General features: G+C 36.1%; 1 protein-coding gene across 1 annotated transcript in view; it reads left to right on the forward strand.

Moving 5' to 3' along the window:
- The window catches only part of TANC2 (tetratricopeptide repeat, ankyrin repeat and coiled-coil containing 2), a 372,574-nt gene that overhangs the window by 178,857 nt on the left and 167,550 nt on the right, over window positions 1-26,167 (forward strand). The window contains exon 5 of the mRNA XM_080825462.1: window positions 12,037-12,147. Within this exon, the coding sequence (XP_080681588.1) occupies window positions 12,037-12,147 (111 nt within the window). The remainder of the gene's footprint in view (window positions 1-12,036; window positions 12,148-26,167) is intronic.

Below are 26,167 nucleotides of genomic sequence, written 5' to 3' on the forward strand. Positions count from 1 at the left end.
TGACTATGCATCAGTGGCTCTTATAAGTGTATAGAAATGGGTTGGTCCTCCTGAAAAGATGTCCTCCCCCTACCCCCCCAAAAAAAGTGTTAGGAAGAGACTGCTCTGATGAATCAAATGACTAGATTGCCCAAATGACCTTAAGTCTATTTATATGAGAAGTCTTTTTTTTTTTAAGCTTAATTTATTTTCACCATTTATACCTGTTACCTCCTGAGTCTCAATTACTATCTTTAGTGATAACCAATATCTCAGTTATGACTAGAGTAGATTGTTCTTATTATCTCGGAGTATTTAATCAGTTCTATTCCTTCACACTGGATACCAGTTCAAATGCAGTTGCCTAATATTTTGCTCCCATCTTAACTTGGAATGGACAGAAAATAGAAAATTAAATTAAGTCACCCATTTGAGATACAGTTTAGTACAGTGCACGTTTCTCAAATTTCCTTCATTGGCATAGTTCCTTCATGATTTTTGCCATTCCTGCTTATAACCGTACTTTTTTAACCTAATATTTTCTTTGAATTTCATGCTTTTATTTAAATAAATTTACTTTAAAAGAAGTTATATATTACTAATCAAACTGTAAAGTCAGTATTACACATTATAATTGTATAATTATCCAGAATGTTAATTCTAGTTAAATACTTTCGAATGGCACTGACATCAAAATCTTTTCCCTCTTTTTAAAAAGTTGGATTAGCTAGTATTAGCACATTAAAATTTTCTTCTGGACCTATTCTGAAAGATGGAAACATAATTGGAAAAAGAATAACACTGTAGCCATTTCATTTAGAATAAGCTAGACAATGCTGTCATGACAACAACTTCACAAATCTCAGTGGTTTAACACAAAGAATGTCTATTTCTAGTTTACCCAACAAGCCTGGGCAACTCTCCAGGGCAGCTGTTCTTTGTATAGTAGCACAGCAATTCAGCCTGTTTCAATCTTGTATCTGTACCATCTCAACATGAGATTTCTCTGAGTTTTGTGTCATAGGAGAAGACAGACTATAAAATCATGCAGGGCCTATGTCACCTGTGTTCTCATTTCATAAATCTGAACCAGTCACATAATCCTAAACTTCATGGGAGCTGGCAATCGTAGTCACCCTTGTGCCTAGAAAGGAATGGAGACTAGGATGTTGGTAGGCATTAGTACAGCCCACCATATTATGTAATTCAGTGCTATTTACTGCCAGTTCTATAAATCATTTAAAATCATCTCTTGTTTTTTTTTTTTAAAGATTTTATTTATCTATTTGACAGAGATCACAAGTAGGCAGAGAGGCAGGTGGGGGGGGGGGAGCAGGCTCCCTACTGAGCAGAGAGCCCAATGCAGACTCGATCCCAGGACCCTGAGATCATGACCTGAGCCGAAGGCAGAGGCTTAACCCACTGAGCCACCCAGGTGCCCCTCTTGTTTTTTTTTTATTATTATGTTATGTTAGTCACCATATAGTACATCATTAGTTTTTTATGTAGTTTCCTTGATTCATTGTTTGTGTATAACACCCAGTGCTCCATGCAATAGGTGCTCTCTTTAATACCCATCACCGGGCTCACCCATCCCCTCTAAAACCCTCAGTTTGTTTCTCGGAGTCCATAGTTTTTCATGGTTCCTCTCCCACTCCAATTTCCTCCCCTTTTCCCTTCCTTCTCCTAATGTCCTCTGTGCTATTCCTTATGTTCCACAAATAAGTGAAACCATGTGATAATTGACTCTCTCTGCTTAACTCATTTTACTTAGCATAATCTCCTCCAGTCCCATCCATGTTGATGCAAAAGTTGGGTTTTCATCTTTTCTGATGGCTGAGTAATATTCTGTTGTATATATGGACCACATCTTCTTTATCCATTTGTCTATTGAAGGACATCTTGGCTCTTTCCACAGTTTGGCTATTGTGGACATTGCTGCTATAAACATTGGGGTGTATGTGCCCCTTCTTTTAACTACATCTGTATCTTTGAGGTAAATATCCAGTAGTGCAATTGCTGGGTCACAGGATAGCTCTATTTTTAATTTTTTGAGGAACCTCCGCACTGTTTTCTAAAGTGGCTGCACCAACTTGCATTCCTACCAACAGTGTAAGAGGGTTCTCCTTTCTCCACAACCTCTCCAACACTGTTGTTTTTTGCCATTCTAACTGGTGTAAGGTGGTGTTTCAGTGTGGTTTTGTTTTTTTGTTTTTTTTAAAGATTTTATTTATTTATTTGACAGAGAGAGATCACAAGTAGGCAGAGAGGCAGGCAGAGAGAGAAAGAGAGAGAGGAGGAAGCAGACTGCCTGCAGAGCAGAGAGCCCGATATGGGGCTCGATCCCAGCACCCCGTGACCATGACCCAAGCCAAAGGCAGAGGCTTCAACCCGCTGAGCCACCCAGGTGCCCCTCAGTGTGGTTTTGATTTGAATTTCCCTGATGGCTAACAATGATGAACTCAACATCGGCTAATGATGATGAACTCTTCAACATCGGCCACAGCAACCTCTTTCAAGACACGTCTCCAAAGTCATCTCTTGTTAAATGAGTTCCATACCTTGAAGAACAATATTGTTGATCAAACAATATAGTATTCTAAATTGAAAGCCCCGGATATGGTTTTATAATCTACCATTTAAATACTCTGATCTTGGGTAAGAGATCTTGTGATTCTGTTTTCCCTTCTGCAACAAGGTTAATGTGTTCCTCATGGAAAAATTATGAAGTGTAAAAAAAATATAAAATAAACTGTTATACAGATGTGAACAAGGCATCTGGGTGGCTCAGTTGGTTAAGTGACTGACTTTTGATTTTGGCTCAGGTCATGATCTCAGTCAGGGTCCTGAGATGAAGCCCCGTGTTGGCTCTACACTCAGTGCAGAGTTGGCTGAAGAGTCTCCCTTTCCTTCTGCCCCTCCCCCCCACTCATGTGCATGTTCTCTCTCAAAAAAAAAAAAAAAAAGTTAGCTGTTATTCGTTGTAGGGTAGCTTTTTTGAGAGTAAAAGTATGTTTTTAGAGCTACATACCTGACATTAGAATCTAGCTTTGACAAGAAGTTAGTTTCACTAACTTTAATTTCACAAGAGATTAATCTTTCTAAAACAAAGTTTAAGCATATTTCTCTACAATGAAAATGCTCTTCATAAAAAATTTTTGTGTACTTCATTCTGTTTTGAATTACCAAATAAGATCAGAGCAAACTTAAGAATTTTTTAAAGAAAACTATCAATTAATGTAATGTTAGGAAACTTGGTTTTTAAACTTTTTTGATAAAATTTACAATAGTGTATTTATTTTTAAGACAAAGCAGAGTGATACTTAAATGATGAAACTAAGAATAAATTCACAAATCAAATGAATACTACATATTTCTTATAGACCACTGATATAAAATCTAGTCACATGTACCCAAAGTAATCTGTTTTTCTAGGTCACTTGTTCCTGTCCCACCTTCTTCCCTATTTCCTGATAGAGTTTATAGAGGAGTTCTATTTCTTCTTAAATAGTTGGTATAGTTCACTAGTGATGCCATCTGGGACATGGCTTTTCTTTATGGGAAGACGTTAATTGTTTCCTCGTGTGTTACCTATCTATTCAGATTTTCTATTTCTTAAAGAGTCAGTTTTGATCATTTGTGTCTTTCCAGGAATTTGTTTATCTAAGCTGTCTAATTTGTTGGCATAAATTTGTTCATAACATTGCCTTATAATCCTTTTCATTTCTGTTGTGTTGATGGTGATATCCCTTTTTTCATTCCTTATTTTGATAATTTGTGTCTTTGCTATTTTCCTTGATCAGTCTAGTTTAAGGTGTTTTCAGTTTTGTTCATCTTTTCAAAGATTCTTGATTTCAGTATTATTCTCTATTTACTATTTTCTTTCTTTCTGCTATAATCTTTATTGTTTCCTTTTTCTGCTTGCTTTTAATTTTAGTTTGCTCTTTTTCAACTTTTTAAAAACATACACTATTTCCCCAGTAGCATTTTAAATGTTATAAAACTCTGCTTTAAAACTTTATTTTTTTTTTAAGATTTTTTTTTATTATTTAACAGAGAGAGACACAGTGAGAGAGGGAACACAAGCAGGGGGAGTGGGAGAGAGAGAAGCAGGCTTCCTGCCAAGCAGGGAGCTAGCTCCATGCGGGGCTCAATCCCAGGACACCGGGATCATGACCCGAGCTGAAGGCAGACACTTAACGCTTAATGACTAAGCCACCCAGGCACCCCTGCTTTGAAACTTAAAAAAAAAAAAAAGTAAACTAGAAAAACTTAGTAATTCTCTCCAAATTAGCTTTTAGAAATAACCTTGTAATTTTGATTTTAATAGAAAATGAATGGTTTTTAAACTTTTTACTGAGTTGGGAGGTACTCTGAAGTAGATTTTTCTCTTCTTTAAACTCTATGACTCGTGCTTCGTATTGTTTTGTGGCACTTAGCTTTCTCTGCTTTATATCATGGCTGTTCTTACTCTGTCTCATCTCCATCACTGAGTTCCTTCAGGCCACAAACTGTTCTAATCCTGTTTGAATCCCGTGAACCATCTAACACTGAGCGCTGCACATGGCAGAACACAGTAACATTTTACTGACTTGAGCGGAACAGCTCTCTCATGCATCTTATGGTTGGTTTACAAATAGTTGCATTCAGTTTTCTAACAAAACAATTCTCATTTTAAAAGTATCGCTCTTTATGTGTGAAAATTTCATTTAGCATCAGATTTACATATTCAGGAAATGATATATCTTAATATTGCCAAATGATTATGATAATCCCTTAAGTGTATCCTGATGGCTTTGTTTTTGTTTACATAGAAAGTAATTAGATTGTAATTATATTAGTTTTCAGTAATATGTTTTCTACACATAAACTTTCCATCTCACAACTAGAACTTCTGAGTAAGAAAGTACAAGTAAAGCATTTAGCCCTAATATCTCAACCTCTCTATTTTAGTCAGTAGACAACTTTATGAATATATTTGTGGTAATTATTATCATTATTATTATTAAATATTATTCTTGAAGTTATTAGTTGTGAATGAGTAAAGGCACTAATGTACGTTCTCAAATTCCGTTTCTTTTGGTTATCTCTGTGTAGCAGTGTGCTTTGTCACTGATAGGAAGTAGTTCTATCCTTTATTAAATTATATACAAATTTAAAATTATTAATGGCATTTCAGTTATTTGGATGTTGTTACTTTAGAGTTTTTTGTTTTGTTTGCATTGTTAGGAAGTTAGTATTAAACTCTTTATGTGGTAGATAGTTTCTTTAAAAAACTTATTTTGACTTCCAAATTGCTAAATTTTTAACATATTGAAAGTCAGAAAGAATATTTTCCCCACATTTGGCTAGCTTCTGTAGTCTTTGTGATGTTCAAGTGAGCCCCTTCCTTTCACTAGGACCATAATACCGTAAGTTAATACTGATTAACTAACTTTCTTTTCCTTTCTTTTAAAAATGGATATAGTTGGTGTTATTCTTGGATGAGTTGGATAAATTGTAAAATTATGTAAGGTTGATTCTTTACTCAAGTAAAATGAATCCTGTTTTGGCTGTTCATTATAATCAGTCAAGATAGAGATATGTGAGCCTGTCATGGACAACTAGAGGCCATACACTAACTGATATTTATATTTCTAAACAAAGTTAACTTTACTTGGCCACACTGCACACATTTTGTATTTCACTTGTATTTGCACAGCTTTCAGAGAAATCAGATGTCTATTATAGTTGTCAAGAATATGTGCATTGTATGTCTAGCTACACTAATATATCTTTATTCAGATTTAAAATAAATATGTTCTAATTATTTGATACTTCATGGCATAATATGAATGTAAAACAACATGGAACAGTTTGTATTTGTAAAGTAGAGTCAGAGAGTGGGGAGACTAAAGAGGATAGTGCATGGTATTTGAGGAAAATGCAGGAAAAAGAAAAGTGTATAAAACATACATTTCATTTATTATACTTTCATGGACAGAAGAAAAGAGAGCTGGAATAATACTCTGCAGCTATGTATTAATTTTGTAGTTGGTTTTAGATCAGTAAAGTTTTGTTTTTCGTTATAAAGAGTCAGCTTATTTCTACAGTAGATCAGATTTTATTTGATATAGATTGTCATGTCAAGTTCTAATTTCCTCTTTCTGCATTGTATCTGGGGGGGTTTATTTTTTTTCTTTTATTTAGATACATTTTCCTTGCAAAAAACCCAAGGAACTATGTGAATTGTAGTTCTTTTTCTCCATCTACTTTTCACTTACATCTAGTCTTTGCCAAGTTGTCAAATTCTATTGTTTTTTATCTCTCACTTTTTTTTTTTTTAAACTTTGTTGATTTTGATCCTCTGTTTTGGGGAAGGTGCAATACTAAACAGTGAAAGCTCCTTGGCATTCCCCTTCCTTCAAGGTATTGTTTATGTCATTTAAGCATGATCATGAACGGTAGTTAATTAGGAATTTGGATAGGTTAGAATTTCTAGATTTTAAACCCACCATAGACTAGGGGTTAAGAAGGAGGAAATAGAGAATGTCATAAATATCTCTCCTCTACACTTTTCCCCCACTCTTCCACTCCAGGAAATTCATGGCATGCAAAGGTTTATTTTTTAATAATTGTTTAGGAGCTAAAATGTTACGAATATTCATAAGATTCTGCCTATTAAAGCTTTGTTAAAAACTTTTTAAAATACAGTTGACTCTTTCCAGATAAAATTTCCACCATTTTTCTCCAACTTCCTTTAATAGTTCTCCATTAATATCTTTTTCTCTTGTGTTTTCCTCTCAGAGTTTTAGAATTTTAATTCTTATATATAGGTCTTTGATCCGTTTTGGTTTTGTTTTTTTTTTAATTTATTTATTTGTCAGAGAGAGAGTGGGAGAGAGAGTGAGCGAGCATAGGCAGAGGCAGAGGGAGAAGCAGGCTCCCTGCCAAGCAAGGAGCCCGATGTGGGACTCGATCCCAGGACGCTGGGATCATGACCTGAGCCGAAGGCAGCTGCTTAACCAACTGAGCCACCCAGGTGTCCCTTTTGATCTGTTTTGAGTTAATTTTAGTATATGGTGTAAGATAGGTATCCAGCTTCTCCTTTTGCATATAGATATCCAGTTTCCCCAGCACCATTTATTGAAAAGGTTGGCCTATTCCCATAAAATGGTCTTGGTACCTTCATAAAATCCTTCAACCATAGGATTTATATATCTGTCTTTATGAAAGAGTACCACACTGTTTTGATTACTTTGTAGGAAGCTTTATGGTAAGTTTTAAAATCATGAAGTGTAAGACCTCCAACTTTGTTCTTTTTGAGATTGGTTTGGCTCTTCAGGGTTCCTTGAGATTCTATATGAATTTTAGGATGGATTTTTCTATTTCTGCAAAAAAATGTCGTCGGGATTTTTATTAAGATTGCATTGAATCCATAGGTCACTTTGGGAAGTATTGCCATTTTGACAATATTAAGTCTTCAAATCTGTGAACAAGGGATATCTTTCCATTTATATGTGTCTTTAATTTCAGCAGTGGTTTGTAGTTTTTCAGTGTACAAGTCTTTTGCCTCCTTAATTAAGTTTATTCCTAAGTATTCTTTTTTTGCTATTTTTTTTTAATTTTATTTATTTATTTTGACAGAGAGAGATCACAAGTAGGCAGAGAGGCAGGCAGAGAGAGAAGGGGAAGCAGGCTTCCCGCTGAGCAGAGAGCCCGATGTGGGGCCCCATCCTAGGACCCTGAGACCACGACCCGAGCCGAAGGCAGAGGCTTTAACCCGCTGAGCCACCCAGGCGCCCCTGTTGCTATTTTAAATTGAATTGTTTTCTTAATTTCATTCTGGGATAGCTCATCATTAGTAACCTTTTGTGTATGGATTTTATATCTTGCATCTTTCCTCAGTTTGTTTATTCTAACAGTTTTATTATAGAATCTTCACTTTCATTTAAGGTTTTCTACATTTACAGAACGTCATCTACAAACAAGAGATAATTTTACTTATTCCGCTCTGACTTGGATGCCGTATATTTCTTATTCTCACCTATAGCTAAAATCATTTTGCCCTGCTTTCACATTTGACAATGACTTTGTCTTCGATTAATCTTACTGAATATGCTTTTTATCATAAAACCAACTCTGTGAAGAGAGTTTCTTGGTACTTTATGTTGTTCTCATCTTAAATGTATCCTTCAGTTCTCTTTTTCTGGTCCTTGCTTTGGTTTGGTCGGCCTTCATACCTGTCTCCCATAATTATCTGGGTCCTGTGCCAGTTGTCTCCTAAAAATTCCCACCTGCTCTGAAACCTTTATCAAAGACAGATACCTTAGTAGTTATTTAAAATCCTTATTTTAGTGCCTTGATTCTTGCTTGGATTAGGTGTGCTTCAGCATTATCTACAACATTCCGGTTTGCAGAGGCAGATTTTCTCATTTACCATTCATGTTGCTGTGTGATGGATCCGATTGTTCTTATTTCCTCCCCAAGGAAATTTATTTTGTCTCCTCCCCAAGTGAGTACAAAGAATATTGCTCTCTCTTCAAAATAGGCCCCAAATGATAGATAGTTATAACTTAGGACTCTTTTTAAAAAATACATAACATGGGCGCCTGAGTGGCTCAGTTGGTTAAGCATCTTCCTTTGGGTCAGGTCATGTGGGATCAAGTCCCACATCGGGCTCCCTGTTCCACAGGGAGCCTTCTTCTCCCTCTGCCTCTGCTTCTCTCTCTCTCTCTCTCATGAATAAATAAAATCTTTGAAAAAAAAAATTACACAACAGTTATATTGCTTTCTTAGGAAAGTCCCCTTCCTGATCTGCTGTGATGAGGTATTTACAGATATCTTTCTCTAATCCAGTATTCACAAACTTTAGCATGCATAGAATCATTGGAGGGCTTGCTACATGAAGATTGCTGGGCTCCACCTCTCACAGTTTCTGATTCAGCTGATCTGAGGAGTCCGATCATTTCCATTTTTAACAAATTCCCAGATGATGCTTTGCTGCTGGTCCAGGCACCACATTTTGAGAACCAGTGGTCGAATCACACTATTTAATTTTCTTTCTTTACAATATTTGACAATGACAGTATTTCTCCTTGTCTAGACCATTTTGATTTGGGTAACCTACTACCTTCTAAGTTATAACATGTTTTCCTCAACATTATTTCCTTCTAAATTAAAAAAAAATTGTTGACGTCACTTTTCTTGTCATTCTCCTATGACATCTTAGACATCCTTGTTTTCTTCCTTCCAGCCATACACAATTCAGACTCTACAAATCACGCTGCATCTGTGATGATAGTGATGAGGCCAAAACAGTGAGAAAAACAGCTAGCATTTATGGAGGACTTATTATGTGCTAGACATGGTTCGGAGCATTTTATTTCAATCAGTGTAATCCTTAAAATCCCCCCCACGGAATGGGTAATGTTATTAAGTTCGAATAACTGATCAGAAACTTAGAGAAATATTCTCAGCTAGGGAAAAGTAGAAGAGATGGAATCTAACTTAAGCTTTCTGGTTTCAGGGCCCAGACTTTAATTCCTCGGCTGTCGAACCCCTCACTCCTCTACTACCTACCACGTTATATCACAGTAAAATACCTGGTTTGGTGTTAGAATCCTCCTGCCCATCTCACTTCAGCCACTTGCTAAAAAACGGTCTGTTAAACCCTTTTGACATGGAATTCTTGTACCCAGCTGAATCATCTTCTGTACCCTTTTTTTTTTTTTAACAATGAAGTATATTAGAATTCTAGGCTTCCAAGCAAAATATCATGTCTATCTTCCAAATTGACCTCTTATGTTCTCCACCAAGCAGTATTAAGACTATCAGACAACCTTTCATACCTGCGATTGTATCCCCTGTGTTTGGACTTACAGACAGCACTAATTTTCTGTAATTTGTATGAGAGGAACATTATAATCTGCCTTAAAAGATAATTTAAAGTCATTATTAGACATGTACGGTATCCCACGAATGAGGATAGAGGTGAAGGTAGAAAAAAAAGAACCAGATGTCCACTGTGAGCTGGAAAGATAACCTCAGTTGGACTTCCTGAGAAGGGAAAATCAAGATGTCTGCATGGCATGGAGTTTACAGATCTCTGGGATCCTGAGTTATTCCCTCGACTCCATCTCATAAGTCTTATACATTCCTCATACCACCCCCCTCAGTTTCTCCTGCCATCCTTCAATTTCTTCCTTATCTACCCTAAGTTGCTGATTTCTGTCTGACTACTAGCCCACTAGTATAACTTTCATTATAAAAATTGTTGTTAAGATTTTTAGATATATGGAATCCCTTGAACAGGGACCAGTACTGTCTTTGTCAGAACTCAGGAGGTAAAATAATTTTTCTGCTGCCATGATAAAGAAAATTGAAAAATTCTAGTAAAGGACTTAATAGCTTTAAGAATTAAATTATAATCATTTCTATACAGAACAATACTGGATAAATAAAATGTTTCATTATTTTTTTAATTGGTTGGTGAGATTATAATGAAAGAGACTCTAATATTGGTTATTAGTAGCCTGCAGATCTGCATATAAATCACTTGAGATCTTTGTGATAGTGACTTTTAAAAATAGGCTCAGTTATTACAGTTTTAGCAGAGGTGAGAGTTCTGCTGTTCCAAAGCTTACTTTTGGCGGAGAACCATACTGTTAGCACCTTTGTTGCTATGGAGACAGAAACAGGATTTATTTTGTTTTTTAACATACACTTAAAATATACATACATATCTTAAGATTTAAAATGTGATTTAGTTGCCTGTAGGCTTTGAGTACTGGCACATTTCAAAAGTACTTCTATATTTTTTAATACTTTATTATTTTTATCCTCCAGAGAAAATAGAGAATTCTGGCCATTATAATGACCAAGTTTTATATTACTTTTTACAGGGTCTTTTAGGAATAACTTAGAATCCCCTATGGATCAGTAATGGATGAGGATTTTGAAGAACATGCAGAAATTTTGAAAAAAGCAATGTGATCTTAAACACTCCCATGTCTTGGACACCTATAGTTATGACACAAATATATAATGCATGCAACTCATTTTCAGATTCAAACGATAATTTTGAACCAGTGTTATGCTAAGCACTTTGACCCTGTTGTCATTTATTTAATGAAACTCAATTTGAAAGTACAAAAGTAATCTTCCTAATGTTAATTTTTAATGTATTACATGGATTATTTAAATGTATATCAATAGTGTCCCTTAACTCTTCTCCCTACAAATCAATACATAGAATTTATACAAGCCTTTGATAACTAGAACTTTAAATTCGTGAATTATACTTTCTATTTCATTCCTTACAAGAATGAATGGATTCCATGGCATGGGATATGACTAATCCATAGAACTCCTGAGTATATGTGCAACTAAAGCACCTCTCTTTACCTTTAGCATCCTGTGTCAGACTGGCATCTTAGTCCACTAGCAGTTTTGACTTCTTACCTTAATAGCTGAGCCATCAGGTGATTGATTTCCTTTTAAGCTAGGTAGATTAATCCTAGTTATGGTATTTATCACAACTGAGTATTATAGCAGTTATTTCTGGTTAAAGAAAACCTTTGATTACAGTTGTTATAAACAGAATTTTAAAACTTAGCCCTATACTTTCCTCAGTTCATACCTTTATTTAATGGCAAAGGAAGACAAAATAGCTCATTACTTTCTAAAGAGAGAAAGTAGCTAAAGGTGATAGACAGTTGCAACTCAGGCTCATAGTTTTGAATATTAGATTTTAACTTTTCCAGTTTGCAGTGACTTTTTAACAAGACCCATCTCCTCTATGAAGAATGCAGTTCATTTTTTTTCTGGCACAAAAAAATAGGGTAACCTGATCTGAGTCTGACAGAGTGTGTCGTTCATTTAAGTGCTTCCATCTGTTGCCTGCTGTTCCCCTTACTCATGACCCCTCTATGTTTCTCTTTCCCTTCTCCTTCCCCGTTTCTCTTTCCTTTTTCTTTCTTCCTTCCTTTCTGTTTTCTTCTCTCTCTGTCTCTCTCTGTTTTTCTCTCTCTCCTTTTTCCCTCTCCCTCTCTCTCTGTCTCTTTTTTTTGTCCTTAGCCCCTCTGAGGAAAGCAAAGTTTGTTGAGAGCCCACGAATTCCAGAATCCGAGCTTGGCTCACCAACCCTCGCTTCAGCTCAGAAACTGGACGTGGATGCGTACTGCCCTGGTAAGCATGCATGCAAAGTGTCTGCTTTGACAGAGGGAGGTTTGGATCAGGCCCATACAGCAGAGCAGTGTTTTGCATGTATCCTATTCATAAAAACATATCCATAATCCCTTTTGCAACTGATGGCATATTTTCCTTATTAGAACATAGTTTTTACTGAATATCCTTTTTGGCTATTGATGTAATAATGAGTAGGTATTGAAAACCATTTCCAGGATAATCTTCAAAAGAATTAAAATAATTTTGGTAGATCGGTGTTTTTCAGGGTGATTTTTGTTATTTGAGATACTTGAAGAAATTTTCCTCTGGCCATGTGCAAATAAGAATATTAAAGATATGAATAAAAATGTTCATTCAACACTAGCCCTTTATATATGACCTACTTTTTCTAATTCCCATTGGATTTCTGCAGAGTTATAGAAAATAGTTGTGATGTTGGAAACATTAAACTTAAATTACTAGAAAAGAAGCCTTATAGGTTCCCAATTTGGACTCCTGGACATTCACTTTTAGAAATACCTCTTCTTCATGAATGGCCTGTGAGCACATGTGGGAGTTCACTAAAACCCTTCTCTTGTGGGAGCCAAGCTGAGACAGAATCATTATCAATGCTTAGATTCTTGCGAACTGAGATGAGTTGCCTGGCAACATCCTTTACACTCATTCTACAGTGAGTCTATAGAGCTGTGTCAGAAATGTTCAAAGATCTACTTGAGTATACAGATCAGAGCTTTAGCAGAGGGCCGTAGAAGACTTGGTTTTAGGTCTTTTGTTTTTATTTCTGCTCATTAAAATTGATGTCAAGCCATAGAATGAAACTAGTACATATTTACAGCATTAGGGGTCAGCAGAATAAAATAATTTTTAGTTCTAGGGAAGGTATCAATAATCTGAAACATCAGGATAATATGGCTCTGAAGCCAAATAATACATATTTAAGGGGGAAAAAAAGGTTAATAGGCGAAAACTTGGACCAAACCTAATCAGAGACATTGATTGGATGCATCAGTTTTAAATATTGAAGGACCTTGGGGATTTTACTTTCAGGATGCAGAATCCCAGGTTTCATCCACCGTCGGAGATGACTGTTTTTAAGTCAGTCACAGTTATGTATCAGAAACCAGCTTTTCTGTGTCTGAAAGGAACAAAATTGCTCTTTAAAAGGCACCATAGCACATGGTTAGAGGAATCGTTTTCATGTTTTGAGGTACTGTCACACTTCTTGGGCAGTGGCATAGTGTGCTTTGCATTTCTTCATACAAATTTTGGTATAATTAAGTAAAACAAATAAATGCCCTAATTATTACATTAAGTTTTGGGAAAGAAACTTCTGTTGGAGGGCTTTTGCCTTCCAGATTTGCAAGTCAGAATGGCTCTCAGGAAGACAATCTTTCACTTCCTGATTGTCCATCTGACATCTTTAATCTAATCTAGCCATTGTTATCTTCAGGAACCAAGGTAGCTGCTGTTTGTTGGAATGCCAGTGCTGAACCCCTCTGAAAAATCTTATCCACGTTTTTTATGTATATTTCCCACAAATATGAATCTTTGCTGAATTGGAATCGAACCAAACTAAACCTCAGTTGAAACTTCCAGAAAGCCAGGAAAAACTAAAATATGTTGCCAGAATGTTAATTGCCATGCTCCTCAGTCTCTCCTTTTCTTATCTGAACAGACTTAATGCACAGAAACTTCTTAGTGTTTTACTCTTTTATAATGAAGTTATTAAACTCTCCGAAAATAAGTTTCTACTGAGATAAGATTAGTGACCTGAAGGTTGAAGCTGTTATCTTCTACATAGTACCAAAACTTAATAAACAGATGAACTCAGTGTACTCAGAAAGCAAACAAATCATTCGTTCCTTTTGAATTTCTCTTACATAGGATATACTAATAGACAGAGATTGTGTTTTATCATATGCTTATATATAGTGACTCAGTTCAGGCTGTTTCTCTTCTTGCCCACCTGCTTTATTCATTATCACATATGAATTTAGGAAAATAGTATGTGTATCTCACAGAGACAACAGTCATAAACCAAAGGTTCGAGCAGTGACTTTCAGATTTTGGCATGCTTCAGAATTACCGGAAAGAGTTGTTGCAGATTGCGGGGCCCACCCTCAGAATTTCTGATTCAGTAAACCCGGGTTAGGTTGAGAATTTGTTTTTCTGATGAAGTCAGAACAGCTGGGTTACAGGACTGCTGCAGGCTGCTTACAAGCGGTCCAGTGAACAATTCCAGAAAGTCATTCTGCTCTTCTGCGGATGTTGTTTCTGTATTATCTGAACTTAAACCTTTTGATGCCTGTACCTTAGGTTGGAAGAATAAAGCTTTTGTGTATAAGAAACGGACATGTCTTTTTTTTGGTTGGTCCTTTTGTTCCTGGTATCTGTGTACCTATGTCTAGTTTTCAGTATTGTCCTACGTGTAAAAGGAGATTGTGAATCAAATCAGAGCACGTCACTGATATTTGGTCTGCAAAGTCTATAGAAAGCTATACTGAGATATAGCCGTTGATCCAGAATATTTGTCAACAAATTATGGGATGCAGTCTACATAGCATTAGATTCTAAAATACCTAACTTATATTTTACCATTCCTCAAATCAGATTTGTTGTATGTAAAAAATGTAAGAAAAATATAAGTGAACAGTGTGTTTTGGTTCTGTGCTAAAACCATGGGACATGATTGATGATGTTGCATAACTGACCCACCAGAGCGTAGGGGATGTTAAGTGAATTGTGTTTGATAATTGTCTTACAGTGGGGAAATTAAGACCTAGAGAATTTAAGTGATTTGTATAGTGTCACAAGCAGAATTTATTGTTGAACTCCTGAAGTAGACACAGCGTAATCCAGGAATTCTGGTACTGTTTAAATTCCATAAACACCCCTTAACTCTCTTTTAATTAAGATGCAGAAAATTCAGTTTTTACTTATGAGACTGGGCTGTAATCTGTTTTTAGGGTAACCAACTGATATCAGGGATTTCAATAAAAGCAATCCCAAGGTAAGAGAACAGATTCATCCTACACTCTGACTTTCTTGCTTATGGCATTATTTATTAGCTGTGTGGTTTTAGGCAAGTCACTTAACCTTTCTGAGCTTCAGTTTCCTCATCTGTAAAAATGGGAATAATCTTAAATCAGATTAATATAAAGCACTTAGCAGAAACCTGATTCATAGTAAATGCTTATAAATGTTAGCTGATTTTGTTACTATTATAGTGATAATCCTGAAGTATACTGCAGGGTGTTAAAGCATCTTCTTAATTATCAGGGAGGTGGGAAGATGTAAAGGTTTAGGGTCATTTTTATTTTATTTGTTTTTTTTTATTATTATTTATTTATTTTAGAGAGGGAAGGGGAGAATCTTAAGCAGGCTCCACACCCAGCACAGAGTCCAGCTCAAGGCTCAATCTTGCAACCCTGAGATCATGACCTGAACCAAAAATCAAGAGTCAGACGCTTAACCGACTGAGCCATCCACGTTCCCCAAGAGTCATTTTTACTTAAGTATTCTGTGTTTCAGTTCTGATTTCCCCCCTACTAGTCATGTGATCCTAAACGTGTGATATAATGTCTCTGGTGTGCCTCAGTTTCCTGTCACAGCAACATGGCATATACCATGATCTTATTTCTGTAATTTAACATATATATAAATATATAATTAATTTAACATTATATAACATATATATAAATATATAGATTCTCAGGGAAAACATTGGTTGCCTAAAGAGAAAGAGAGTTGGGATTGGTTAAGTCAGGAGAGAGTGGGATTAGTGTTAGCAGTGGTTGTGGCTGGTTGGTGGGGTTATAGGTGGTTTTAATTTCATTCTTGGGCAGCATATATTAGTGAATGAGAGCTCAAGTTCTAGAGTTAGATCTGGGTTTAATTTCTGACTTTGTCACCTACTAGTTGTAACAACATGTTAACTTTCATAACCTTGAATTATTTGCAAGCTTTGATTAAAATAGGTCTTTTATGGTAGGTTTATCTCATAGGGTTGTTAAGATTAAGTAAAATAACACAAATGTCATGTATTTTTATATGTACTACATAGTACATATACATATACTGCAAAAAAAAGTAGTAATATATATGCCAAATGCTTACTTCAGGCAAAATAATAAGAGCACCTTTCCTGTTACTGTTGTTCATCATCATCATTACACTTTGTTCCTTTTCTAAATTTTCTACAATGACTGTGTACTGAAATCTTGTAGTCATCAGATGCCACTAAAGGATGGTGATATTCTTTATTTAAATACCTTTGTTTCTTAAGTTTTTGTATTGGGTGTTGTAATAATCATCTCAACTGTAGAAACGAATCTTGACACAAGCCAACTGAACAGTTTTATAGGACTTTTGACTACACATGCAAGGTTAAGGGCCAAAGTCCAGACTGGTATTCTGAAAATAGACAGGCTTTTATCCACACCGATTATTTTCAGAGAAATTTGAGATTAATCTTTTTATAATAGATCTTTTAAATCTCTTTTAAAATGGCACTGCCCTTTAAAGGACAGTGTTATTTAAGATGACAACAAGATTAGGATGTATTTAAAACTCAAGAATGGAAAAGAGTTTTATGATAGTTATTTGGTACATATTCATATTTATATATATTTTTTGAATTCATAAGGATTTTTCCTCTGGACTTCTTATCAGCATTGTACATTCTGTGGACATATACAAGCCACTGTAGATAAATGTTTTATAAAAAGTAATTCCTTGAACCTCTTTTCCCAACTCCTGTATAGTTGTGGTCATTCTATTTAAAAGAAAAGGATAATTTGTTTTCTCATCTTTTTCTTTATATTTTTTTCCCTGAAAACATTATCAAATGTTATCTTCATTATTTAGACATGCTTCATTTGTTCTGCTGTGAATTTTATACTTAAAATTATATTTTAAAACCCTCTTTATAATTTTTGATTGGCATGTAGATACCAGGGGCCTTTTCTTGTAATTTACATCTTTTGCTATGTTGTGTTTGTATTCCCTATGTCTACTTGTGTGAAGCAAGGTTTTTAACCTGACTTAAATTGGTGGGCTTTAAGGGTGCTCTAAACTCCTTATTATACACAAACATTCTGTAATGTGCATGTGTGCTTCTTTCTTTTTTTTAGATTTTATTTATTTTTGCAAGAGAGCGTATGTGTGTGAGCACAAGGGAGGGGAGGGCGAGAGGGAGAATCAGGCTCCTCACTGAGCAGGGAGCCCAATGCGGGACTTGATCCCAGGACCCTGGGATCATAACCTGAGCCAAGGCAGACACTTAACCAGCTGAGCCACCCAGGTGCCCGAATGTGTGCTGCTTTCTATAAGAGGCTCCCAGAGCAGTCTGTGACATATACTTAACCACCCCAAATAAAGGAGAAAAGAAATACTCTTGTAAAGATAGAAATGAAACAAAGGTTGTTAGTGGTATAGCTATTAGAACAACAACAACAACAACAACAAAATACACACACACACACACATATAGTGGACAGACTTGTAAATGGAATGAAGGGAATAGCTGAAAAACAGTGCTGCTCTAATCACAATGTGAAAGTCAGTATAGAAAGGAGAGCTCAGAAGCAGAGAGATAAACTGAACATATTTCAGTGTATTTTAAGTACGAGAGACACAGCCTGGTTACTGGTTATGAAAAAAAGCATGCCAAAGAACTAGAATATGAATATGAATAACTTTTCTTGCCCATATTCCTTAGCCACTGGTAAATTCTTAACATGTCAGAAAGTTATTTCAGTGCACAGATGCTTTGTTGAATAAAATGTTTCATTTTGATAATTTTTAGTTGTTTTCCTGATTTACATCTTACTATTATTTAAAAGATAAATAGTCTCATCCCACAAACTCTTAGATTAGCTTTTCTCAGATGTCTTGCATCACAAATTCTAAAAACTTGGCCTACGCATGTGGCGCCTAGATCCATAAATTAGATATCCAAAAGAACAGTTTTTCCATTAATTGAAAAACGTTTTAACTTACAATTTTTTTTAAAGGTTTTATTTATTTATTTGACAGCGAGAGATCACAAGTAGGCAGAGAGGCAGGCAGAGAGAGAGCGGAGGAAGCAGGCTCCCTGCCAAGCAGAGAGCCTGATGCGGGACTCGATCCCAGGACCCTGAGATCATGACCTGAGCCGAAGGCAGAGGCTTAACCCACTGAGCCACCCAGGCGCCCTTAACTTACAATTTTTGAGGCAGAAAAATGCACTGATTTAGAGTAAAATGCACTGGTGTAGACAACAGATCTTGAAGCTAGAGTGCCTATGTTCAAACATTTGTTCTGTCACTACTTGTGTGACCTTGAGCAAAAAACAACCATAAGAAATTAATTTCCTTATCTGTAAAATGGAGATTATAATATTACCTACACCATAGGAATGCTGCAAAGATTTGTTAAACTATGTAAAATAATCAAAACAGTTATGTATGTGGCCTATAGTGCTGTGTAAATCTTAGCTACAATTATTATAATGTTTTAGAACCTTTAGTGCCTTTTATTTAAGAATACTGTGGATAAGGCTATCATCCTTTTTAGAGTACTTTGCAGAAGATAAAATTACACCTGTATCCTGTAGTCATTAGTTGTTTTTACAGGCAATGTATGTATATGTATAGATGCTAAGTTGTGCGGGTTCTAGGTTTTGTTTTTTTTAGTGGAGGCAGTTTTTCACAGCGGTAAATAGCTCAGGCCCTGGGATCAGACAAGCTTGGATTCAACTCTAGCTGTGCTGCATATTAGCTGTAACTTTTATTACTTTATCTTTCTAATCCTCTGGTTCCTCGTTTGTAAAATGAAGATAGTCATATCGCCTACTCCATAGGGTGTTTGTGATGATTAAGTAAGATACAATACATAATTTACTTAGCTCAGCATCTGGAACATCAATTATTATGACTAATAACTTGTGTTTCACAAGTCTATATTACTGTAAATTTATTTCTGAAAATAAATATAGTTTTATCTTTTTCTTTTCCTAAACAGTATATAAGTTCCTGCAGCCTAATATCCATGAAAAATTCTGTGGGTGGAAGGAAGGGATAGAAAGGTATTCTTGACCTGTGTTTTGACACCCAACAAACTCGAGACTTATGAATTCTGTATGAAGTCGCCAGTGCCATCCTTTATTTCTAAGTCACTTAAAATCCTCCTTGTCTTTTTGTTTGTGTTTTTCCTTATCTAGAAGTTCTGCATTGTAACATTTACGCTTATAAGACTTGTGGGAAGTGTTGGTTAAATTCTGTTTATTTTCACAGAGTTCACTTGAAAATAGATCCTGTATTAGTGATCTATTGCTATATAACAAATGAACATAAAACTTAGTAGCTTAAAACAATAGCCCTTAACTATCTCACAGTTTCTGTGGGTCAGGAATTTAGAGGCGGCTTAGCTTCTTTGTGTGGCTCAGGGTCGTACATAAGCTGCAGTCATGTTGACAGCCTGGGCTGTAGTCATCTCAAGACTCAACTAGGGAAGGATCCTCTTTCAAGTTTATATATGTGGTTGTTGGAAGGATTTGGTTACCTGTGGGTTGTTGAACTTAGGGTCTTAGTTCCTTACTAGCTTTTTAGCCGGAGGCCACCTTTAGTTCCTTTCCATGTGTATTTCTCCATAGGCACCTCACAACATGGAAACTTGCTTCATGAGAGCAAGCAAGCAGAGGCAAAGTGAGTGCAAGCAAAATGAAAGTGACGATCTTTTGTAGTATAATCTCAACAGTAACCGGGCACCTGGCTGGTTCAGTCAGAAGAGCATGCGACTCTTGATCTTGGGGTCATGAGTTTGAACCCCACGTGGGGTATAGCAATTACTTAAATAAATAGAACTTTTTTAAAAAGTAGAATCCTCTAGTTTTTGCCATATTCCATTTGTTGGAAGGAAGTCACTACATCCAGTCCACACACTCAAGGGAGTAAATTGGAATATTGAGGAAAGTTGTTTAAATGAAGCAACAGATTTTTCTTGTTTTTTCTACATATTTGATATATGCCATCCCATGGTCTGGAAGCATGTATCTTTCTCATCCTTACATTCCAATAGAAAAAAAATCTATATATTCCTAGTATCCACCCTTTTTATATTCAGAAACTTCTGCTGTCCTTTTTATAACTATCTATAGGTCTTTCCCTGATTTATCTGTACAGATTATTTACAGATTACAAATTGTTAACCTGTACTGCTAAGCAATTATAATCAATGCTACTATACCTTTAAGTTTACTGTAATGTGTTTTGACTTTATAGAAAAATATATTCAGTGAAAATAACTAAGTAATATAAAGTGGTTTATACCACTTGCATGAGGTTTTGGCTTGGAAAAATCTGTCTCATGATGCCATATAAAGATTCTGATGTTGCAGCTAGCATTTCCGGATTTGTTTTTCGTGGTCAACATAGAAAGGAAGAATAAAGAACAAAGATAACTTACCACCCCTTTGTATTATACCCTTCTTTCCTACCACTATTCAAAAATCTTTTTTCAGGGGCTCCTGGGTGGCTCAGTTGTTAAGCATCTGCCTTCAGCTCAGGGCATGATGGGATCGAGCCCAGCATTGGGCTCCCTGCTCAGTGGGAAGCCTGCTTCTCCCTCTGCCACTCCCCCTGTTTGTGTTCCCTCTCTCACTGCCTCTCTGTCAAATAAATTAATAAAATCTTTAAAAATTTTTCTTTTCAAAGTATAACATTATTCCTTACCAAGAGGTGGCCAGTATTCAAACGTATTTATGCCAAAAAACATGCACAAACCACATTATGGAAGATTACTATGTCCTGTTACCATCTTAGATTGTATTTACTATATTAGAACAGATATCCTTACTTAGAACAGGATTTCCTAGACTGTGATCCAGCGAAGTGATATGTTAGTTTATGCTACATGAGCCACGCTAAACTATAAGATCTATGAATGTGGAACCTGTTCAGTATCCCTAGCACTCAGACCAGTGACTGCTATATAATACTCAACAAATACTAGACGGATAAATGGTCAACTATAAAACAGTGGCAACAACTAAAAATTGGAATATTTTGCAAACAAGGAAAATACCAGAAAAGAAGAGGTTAATTCTAGAGATGATAGCAGATTCTAAGGAGTATGTGAAACAAAATCTCATAAGAGCTGCTGTGTCAGATACCATGAACACACATTCAGCAGATTATTTGGAAATGATCTGAGGAACAGTTTGTATTACAAGCATTATCTTTTGGCATTAGACAAGCCAGTCCTTGAAGAAAAGGCAGCTACTGCAAATACATAGATTCTGCTGGATTCTCTCTCCTCATCTTTCAATTTACTCAGGGAGATTAAAAGAAAATGCCACATTTAAACAACTGAAGGAACCTCTGGGTGGCATAGTCAGTTAAGCATCTAGTTCAGTTTCCACTCAGGAGATGTTCTCAGGATCATGACATCAAGCCCTGTGTAGGGCTCCATGCTCAGGGAGGAGTTTGCTTAGGACTCTCTCCCTCTCCCTTTGCCCATCGCCCCCATGCTTATGTTCACGCTCTTTCTCTCAAATAAATAAATCTTTAAAAATAAATAAATAAAGCAACCGAAGGAAGTATTAAATTCTTGTATACACTAAAAAAAATTTCCGTAAGAGCTGACTAGGAGAGTCCATTCTAGATCAATCCCCTACTTTCTTCCCTAATACTTCAGCTTTCCATTTCACATCATCAAACTGTACTAATCACTACTTTTCCTTGTTGAAGTTTCTCTAGACTCTGAGGTCATACCACTAATTCTTTAAAGGTTTTAGCTGCTGGTTCATCAGAATTCCTGCTATCCTACCCATTTTGTTTTCAAAACGCCCCTGCCACTTTAAAAAAAAAAAAAATTTTTAAGTAATCTCACCCCCCCAGTGTGAGGCTTGAACTCACAACCCAGAGATCAAGAGTCACATGCTTCACCGACTGAGCCAGCCAGGTGCCCCTACCCTGCTGTTTTTCATATAATTACCTGTAGGTCTTTCCCAGTCTGTACTGATTATTACAGTACAGTGAAATAATTCTTCCTAGAATGGTGCTTTTCTCTTTAAGCCTGCATGATTACATCATGTTATTTTAGTGTGCAGTTTCTAGAATAGATCCGAGATTTGGAAGTCAACAGATTGTAAATTTATTTAGACAAACATGAGTTTTGAGGATAATACTTTTCCTTACTGTAACCAGTATATACATACCTAGCTTTCTACATTAGAATAAATTGTGCTGTGGATGAGGAAATCCAGGCCAACAGGGAAATAATATGGAGAATACTGCATTACAGAAGTAATGCTTTTTTACCATCACTTGTATCTCAAACATATGTCTATTCAAAGCAGACGTTAGAAACCTCAGTTTAAAGCCCAAAGGAACACTCAGTGAGAAACATCAGTCTTAGAGATTTCAGTGAAGCATTTAAGGTTCTTGAGCTTGTCAAATACTGCTTTTTATCCCAGCCAAATAGTCATCACTATACATCATTGTGCACATACTACTTTTTGTACACTGGGGGCAATTACGTAGGCAAGGAAACACTACTCTAAGTGTTGCCAGCAGCGAGTACTTTCTATATATCCTGTCTTTGCAGTGATTCCTACTTCAGTGGGAGAGAATCAGAAGTAGGGTGTTGTGATAGAAGATTATTTAGCATTTTAAAACCTGTTTTTTTTTAAACAAATAACATTTAAGTTTATCTCAATGCCAAAAAAATATCATAGAAGTTACTGAATATAAATGTACCGAATAGATTTTTATCCTCTAATTCACAAAGTCAGTGGCTGTTTCCTTCCTTCCTTTCTCCCCGCTTCCTCCCTCCCTTCCTTCCTTTTTTCCATCTCTTGCTCCTTCCCTTAACTCCCTTACTGCTTGCCTTCCCTCCCCTTTTCCTCCCTCTTCCTTCCTTGCCTTCCAGGATTTTTGTAATTGCACACCTGTTGAAACCTGGAAGAATTTAATGAGTACACCCATAACCTCACCTCCCAAAGACAGTGAGTACACCCATAACCTCACCTCCCAAAGACAGTGACAGTCATATTTTTACATAACGACATCCCAAATTTTGTGTATATATTAAAAGCTTGCTCAGTATAGAATAAAAGCCTGTTTTCTTAGCCAAGTGCCAAACTAATGAGATAAAAAAATATGCAGAGTCCCAGGCAACCTGGTGGCTAGGTCAGTTGGGTGTCTGACTCTTGATCTTAGCTCAGGTCTTGATCTTCAGGTTGTAAGTTCGGGCCCCATGTTGGCGCCACTAAAACAAAATAAAACAAAACAAAACAAAAAGTAGACTCCCTAATCTTTAAACATTTAATTTCTAAATAGCAAAAGGACCAACAGGTATGTGTTTATATGTGTGGGTGACTTTTTTCCACTTACTTATGTCTAAGTTATTAGTTAAAAGACTATAAGATTATGAAAGATTAGATAAATTTATTAAATTTACTTATTCTTTAGGGAACATATTTGTAAAAACATTTTTTCCAGCTTTTATGAGATATAGTTGATATATGACATTGTGTAAGCTTAAGGTCTACAATATGTGTGATTTCATATATGTATATCTTGCAGAATGATTGCTGATGAAATTTATGGACAATCTCTCCAGAAAATTGAACCTACATACAAAATTTTGCATATTGTCTGGAGTTTCGAAAAAATTAATGAAACATTAATATTTGTTGCATTATGTAAATAGTTTTATGTGAAAGCTAGTCTGAACAAACCAAAGTTAATAAGAAAGACTAACCTGGAGTACTCTAACGAATCTAACTCCCATCCCATACCCTAAAGCAAGGCATCTAAATACTCCTCTCTGTAACTGGAGAGAGTCCTTAAAAGTTGATTCTTTAACTTGGGCTCTAGGTAAGTTAATTTAAAGAAGGCAATAATTTGGAAGAGAAGGAAGGGTAAGTTGGAGAGGCTCAGACACTTCCCTTTTCAAGAGATGGGGTCCTTTAATTAAAGATCCTTAGACTTTTATGTACCTGCCCCAATTTAGGCAATTTTTTCCTCAGTTGAGGATGGACAGTGACGTGTCATTGATAGCCTAACATGGACCTAGTTTTCCCATCTATCTCCAGGAACCATTCTTCTCTACTTTTCTGTCCTCTGGACCAAATTGAGAGGTAGTTCTCAGAACTATGGAAAACATGTTAGACTATCATCTTAACCTCCAAACTTATATAACGTCCAAACTTACAGACTACCATCTTAACCTCCAAACTAGTAAAATAGTAGATAAATTTTTCTAGACAGTTAATCAAAATCCTGTTTGACAAGCACATTTTTAAAAAATTAGGATTAGAATGCCCTCTTGTTGGCCATACACTTCATAGTTGAGTATACATTTTACCATTTCCTACTACCACTAACCCAGCCATGACAGGCATATTAAAACTGCTTGTATCCTGAAGGTATTTGAGTTTGCAGTCTCTGCTATGGGTTACTGGGAATTGTTATTTTCTTTTTCTAGGAGATGCAAAGAAGCAGTGGAGGATAGAAGAATGAAAATTTCCTTTATTCTTTCCCTATTAAAACAAACAATTTCAGCAGATTCACAGACTTCCAAAAGAGCAGGTAGCAGAGGGCCTCAGATCAAGAGTTCCTGATTGAGATCCTCTGTTAGCTTCCATATGCTACGGTTTAGAGGATCATTTCTTATTAGCTACCGTGGTTAGCTGTACCAGGAGAAAATATGCATGACTGAACAGTTGAAATGTGAAGTTACTTTGAAAAGAAAAGAACTAAGGAGACTTTCCTCAACCAATAACTTCTAGTGGTGTTAGGGAAATATTTGCCATCTTCAGTGCTGTGAACATCAGATAACTCATTCTTGTAGCTCTTCTACAACTCACTCCTTCCTCCATCTCCACCGATCATCATGCCATAGACACTAGTTCTTTTCTACCGCAGTTTTACAAGATTATATTAAGAACTATCTTAAGAGATCAACCATAATTCTATAACCCCATCACCTTTACCACTATTACTTTTGCTTATTATTTCTTCTAGTTCTTTTGTCTTTGCATACCCCTAATTATTTTTGTGTGCTGGATTTAATATTTGAGAATGTTCATAGAAATAACCTGAAGATAGGATGGGGGTTCCCCCCTCCCCTTCAGAGAAGATTTGTATTTGCTTCTGCCACCTGAGACCAGTTTGATCCAAGTTCAGAGTTTGTGGTTTCCCAGGCTAATCAGATGACGTAAGTCAAAATTACAAGGCTTAGTTTACTTCTGGTTTATCTTTACCCCCCGGGTACAGTTAAGGGTCTCAGCCCAAAGTGTAGGTTGCTTTACTAGATTTCCCACTCTTGGCAGATTCTAGACTCCACAGTTTTGTTCCCCTGACCTTGTGAGACAGACAGAAGCACAGCTCAGCCGTGCAATCATTTCTTCCCTGTTAACAAATGCCCCTGTTTAAAGTGGCCATTGGTAGTGGGTGAGATCTCCATTCTGGATTTTCCTCTTCCTGTTCTTTTGATTTATCACCATCTTGTTAGGTTTTTAATGCTTTAAAAAAGATATTTAAGGTATGTTTTGTCCAGTTTGTATTAGTTGTCTTCAGCTAGAAGAAGGTCTCCAGTTACTGGGAGGTCCCTGCCACCACCATTTCCTTTGGGGGCAGCAGGGGAAATTCTAGCATTTATATTTTTAGATTGCATACACATTCTAAAGTGTATAAAAAGAACATTTTAATTTTTCATTCTGTGCTCTCCATGAAGTTAAATGGAAACAGACTGGATACTAAAATAGTCTTAGAACACTACCTCTTTGAATAAACCAGTCAACCTAAGTTCTGGGAGCTATATAATAAGAAATTGAAATGGTATTGTTAGCCAGGTGATTACTTGAAATATAAAGAAGTTCCCTTTTCAAACAGGCTTTTACAGTTGATTCATGGTCTGTCTCTTTGAGCAAGTTGTCTCCTATTTGGACTTGGAAACTAAATCTCAAATTTGTATTTTGCATCAAAATTTTGCAAGTTTTGCCTATTGTGGTTATAAGACCTTTGATACTAAA

The sequence above is a fragment of the Martes martes genome (assembly GCF_963455335.1).
Source record: "Martes martes genome assembly, chromosome: 16".
Taxonomy (NCBI): domain Eukaryota; kingdom Metazoa; phylum Chordata; class Mammalia; order Carnivora; family Mustelidae; genus Martes; species Martes martes.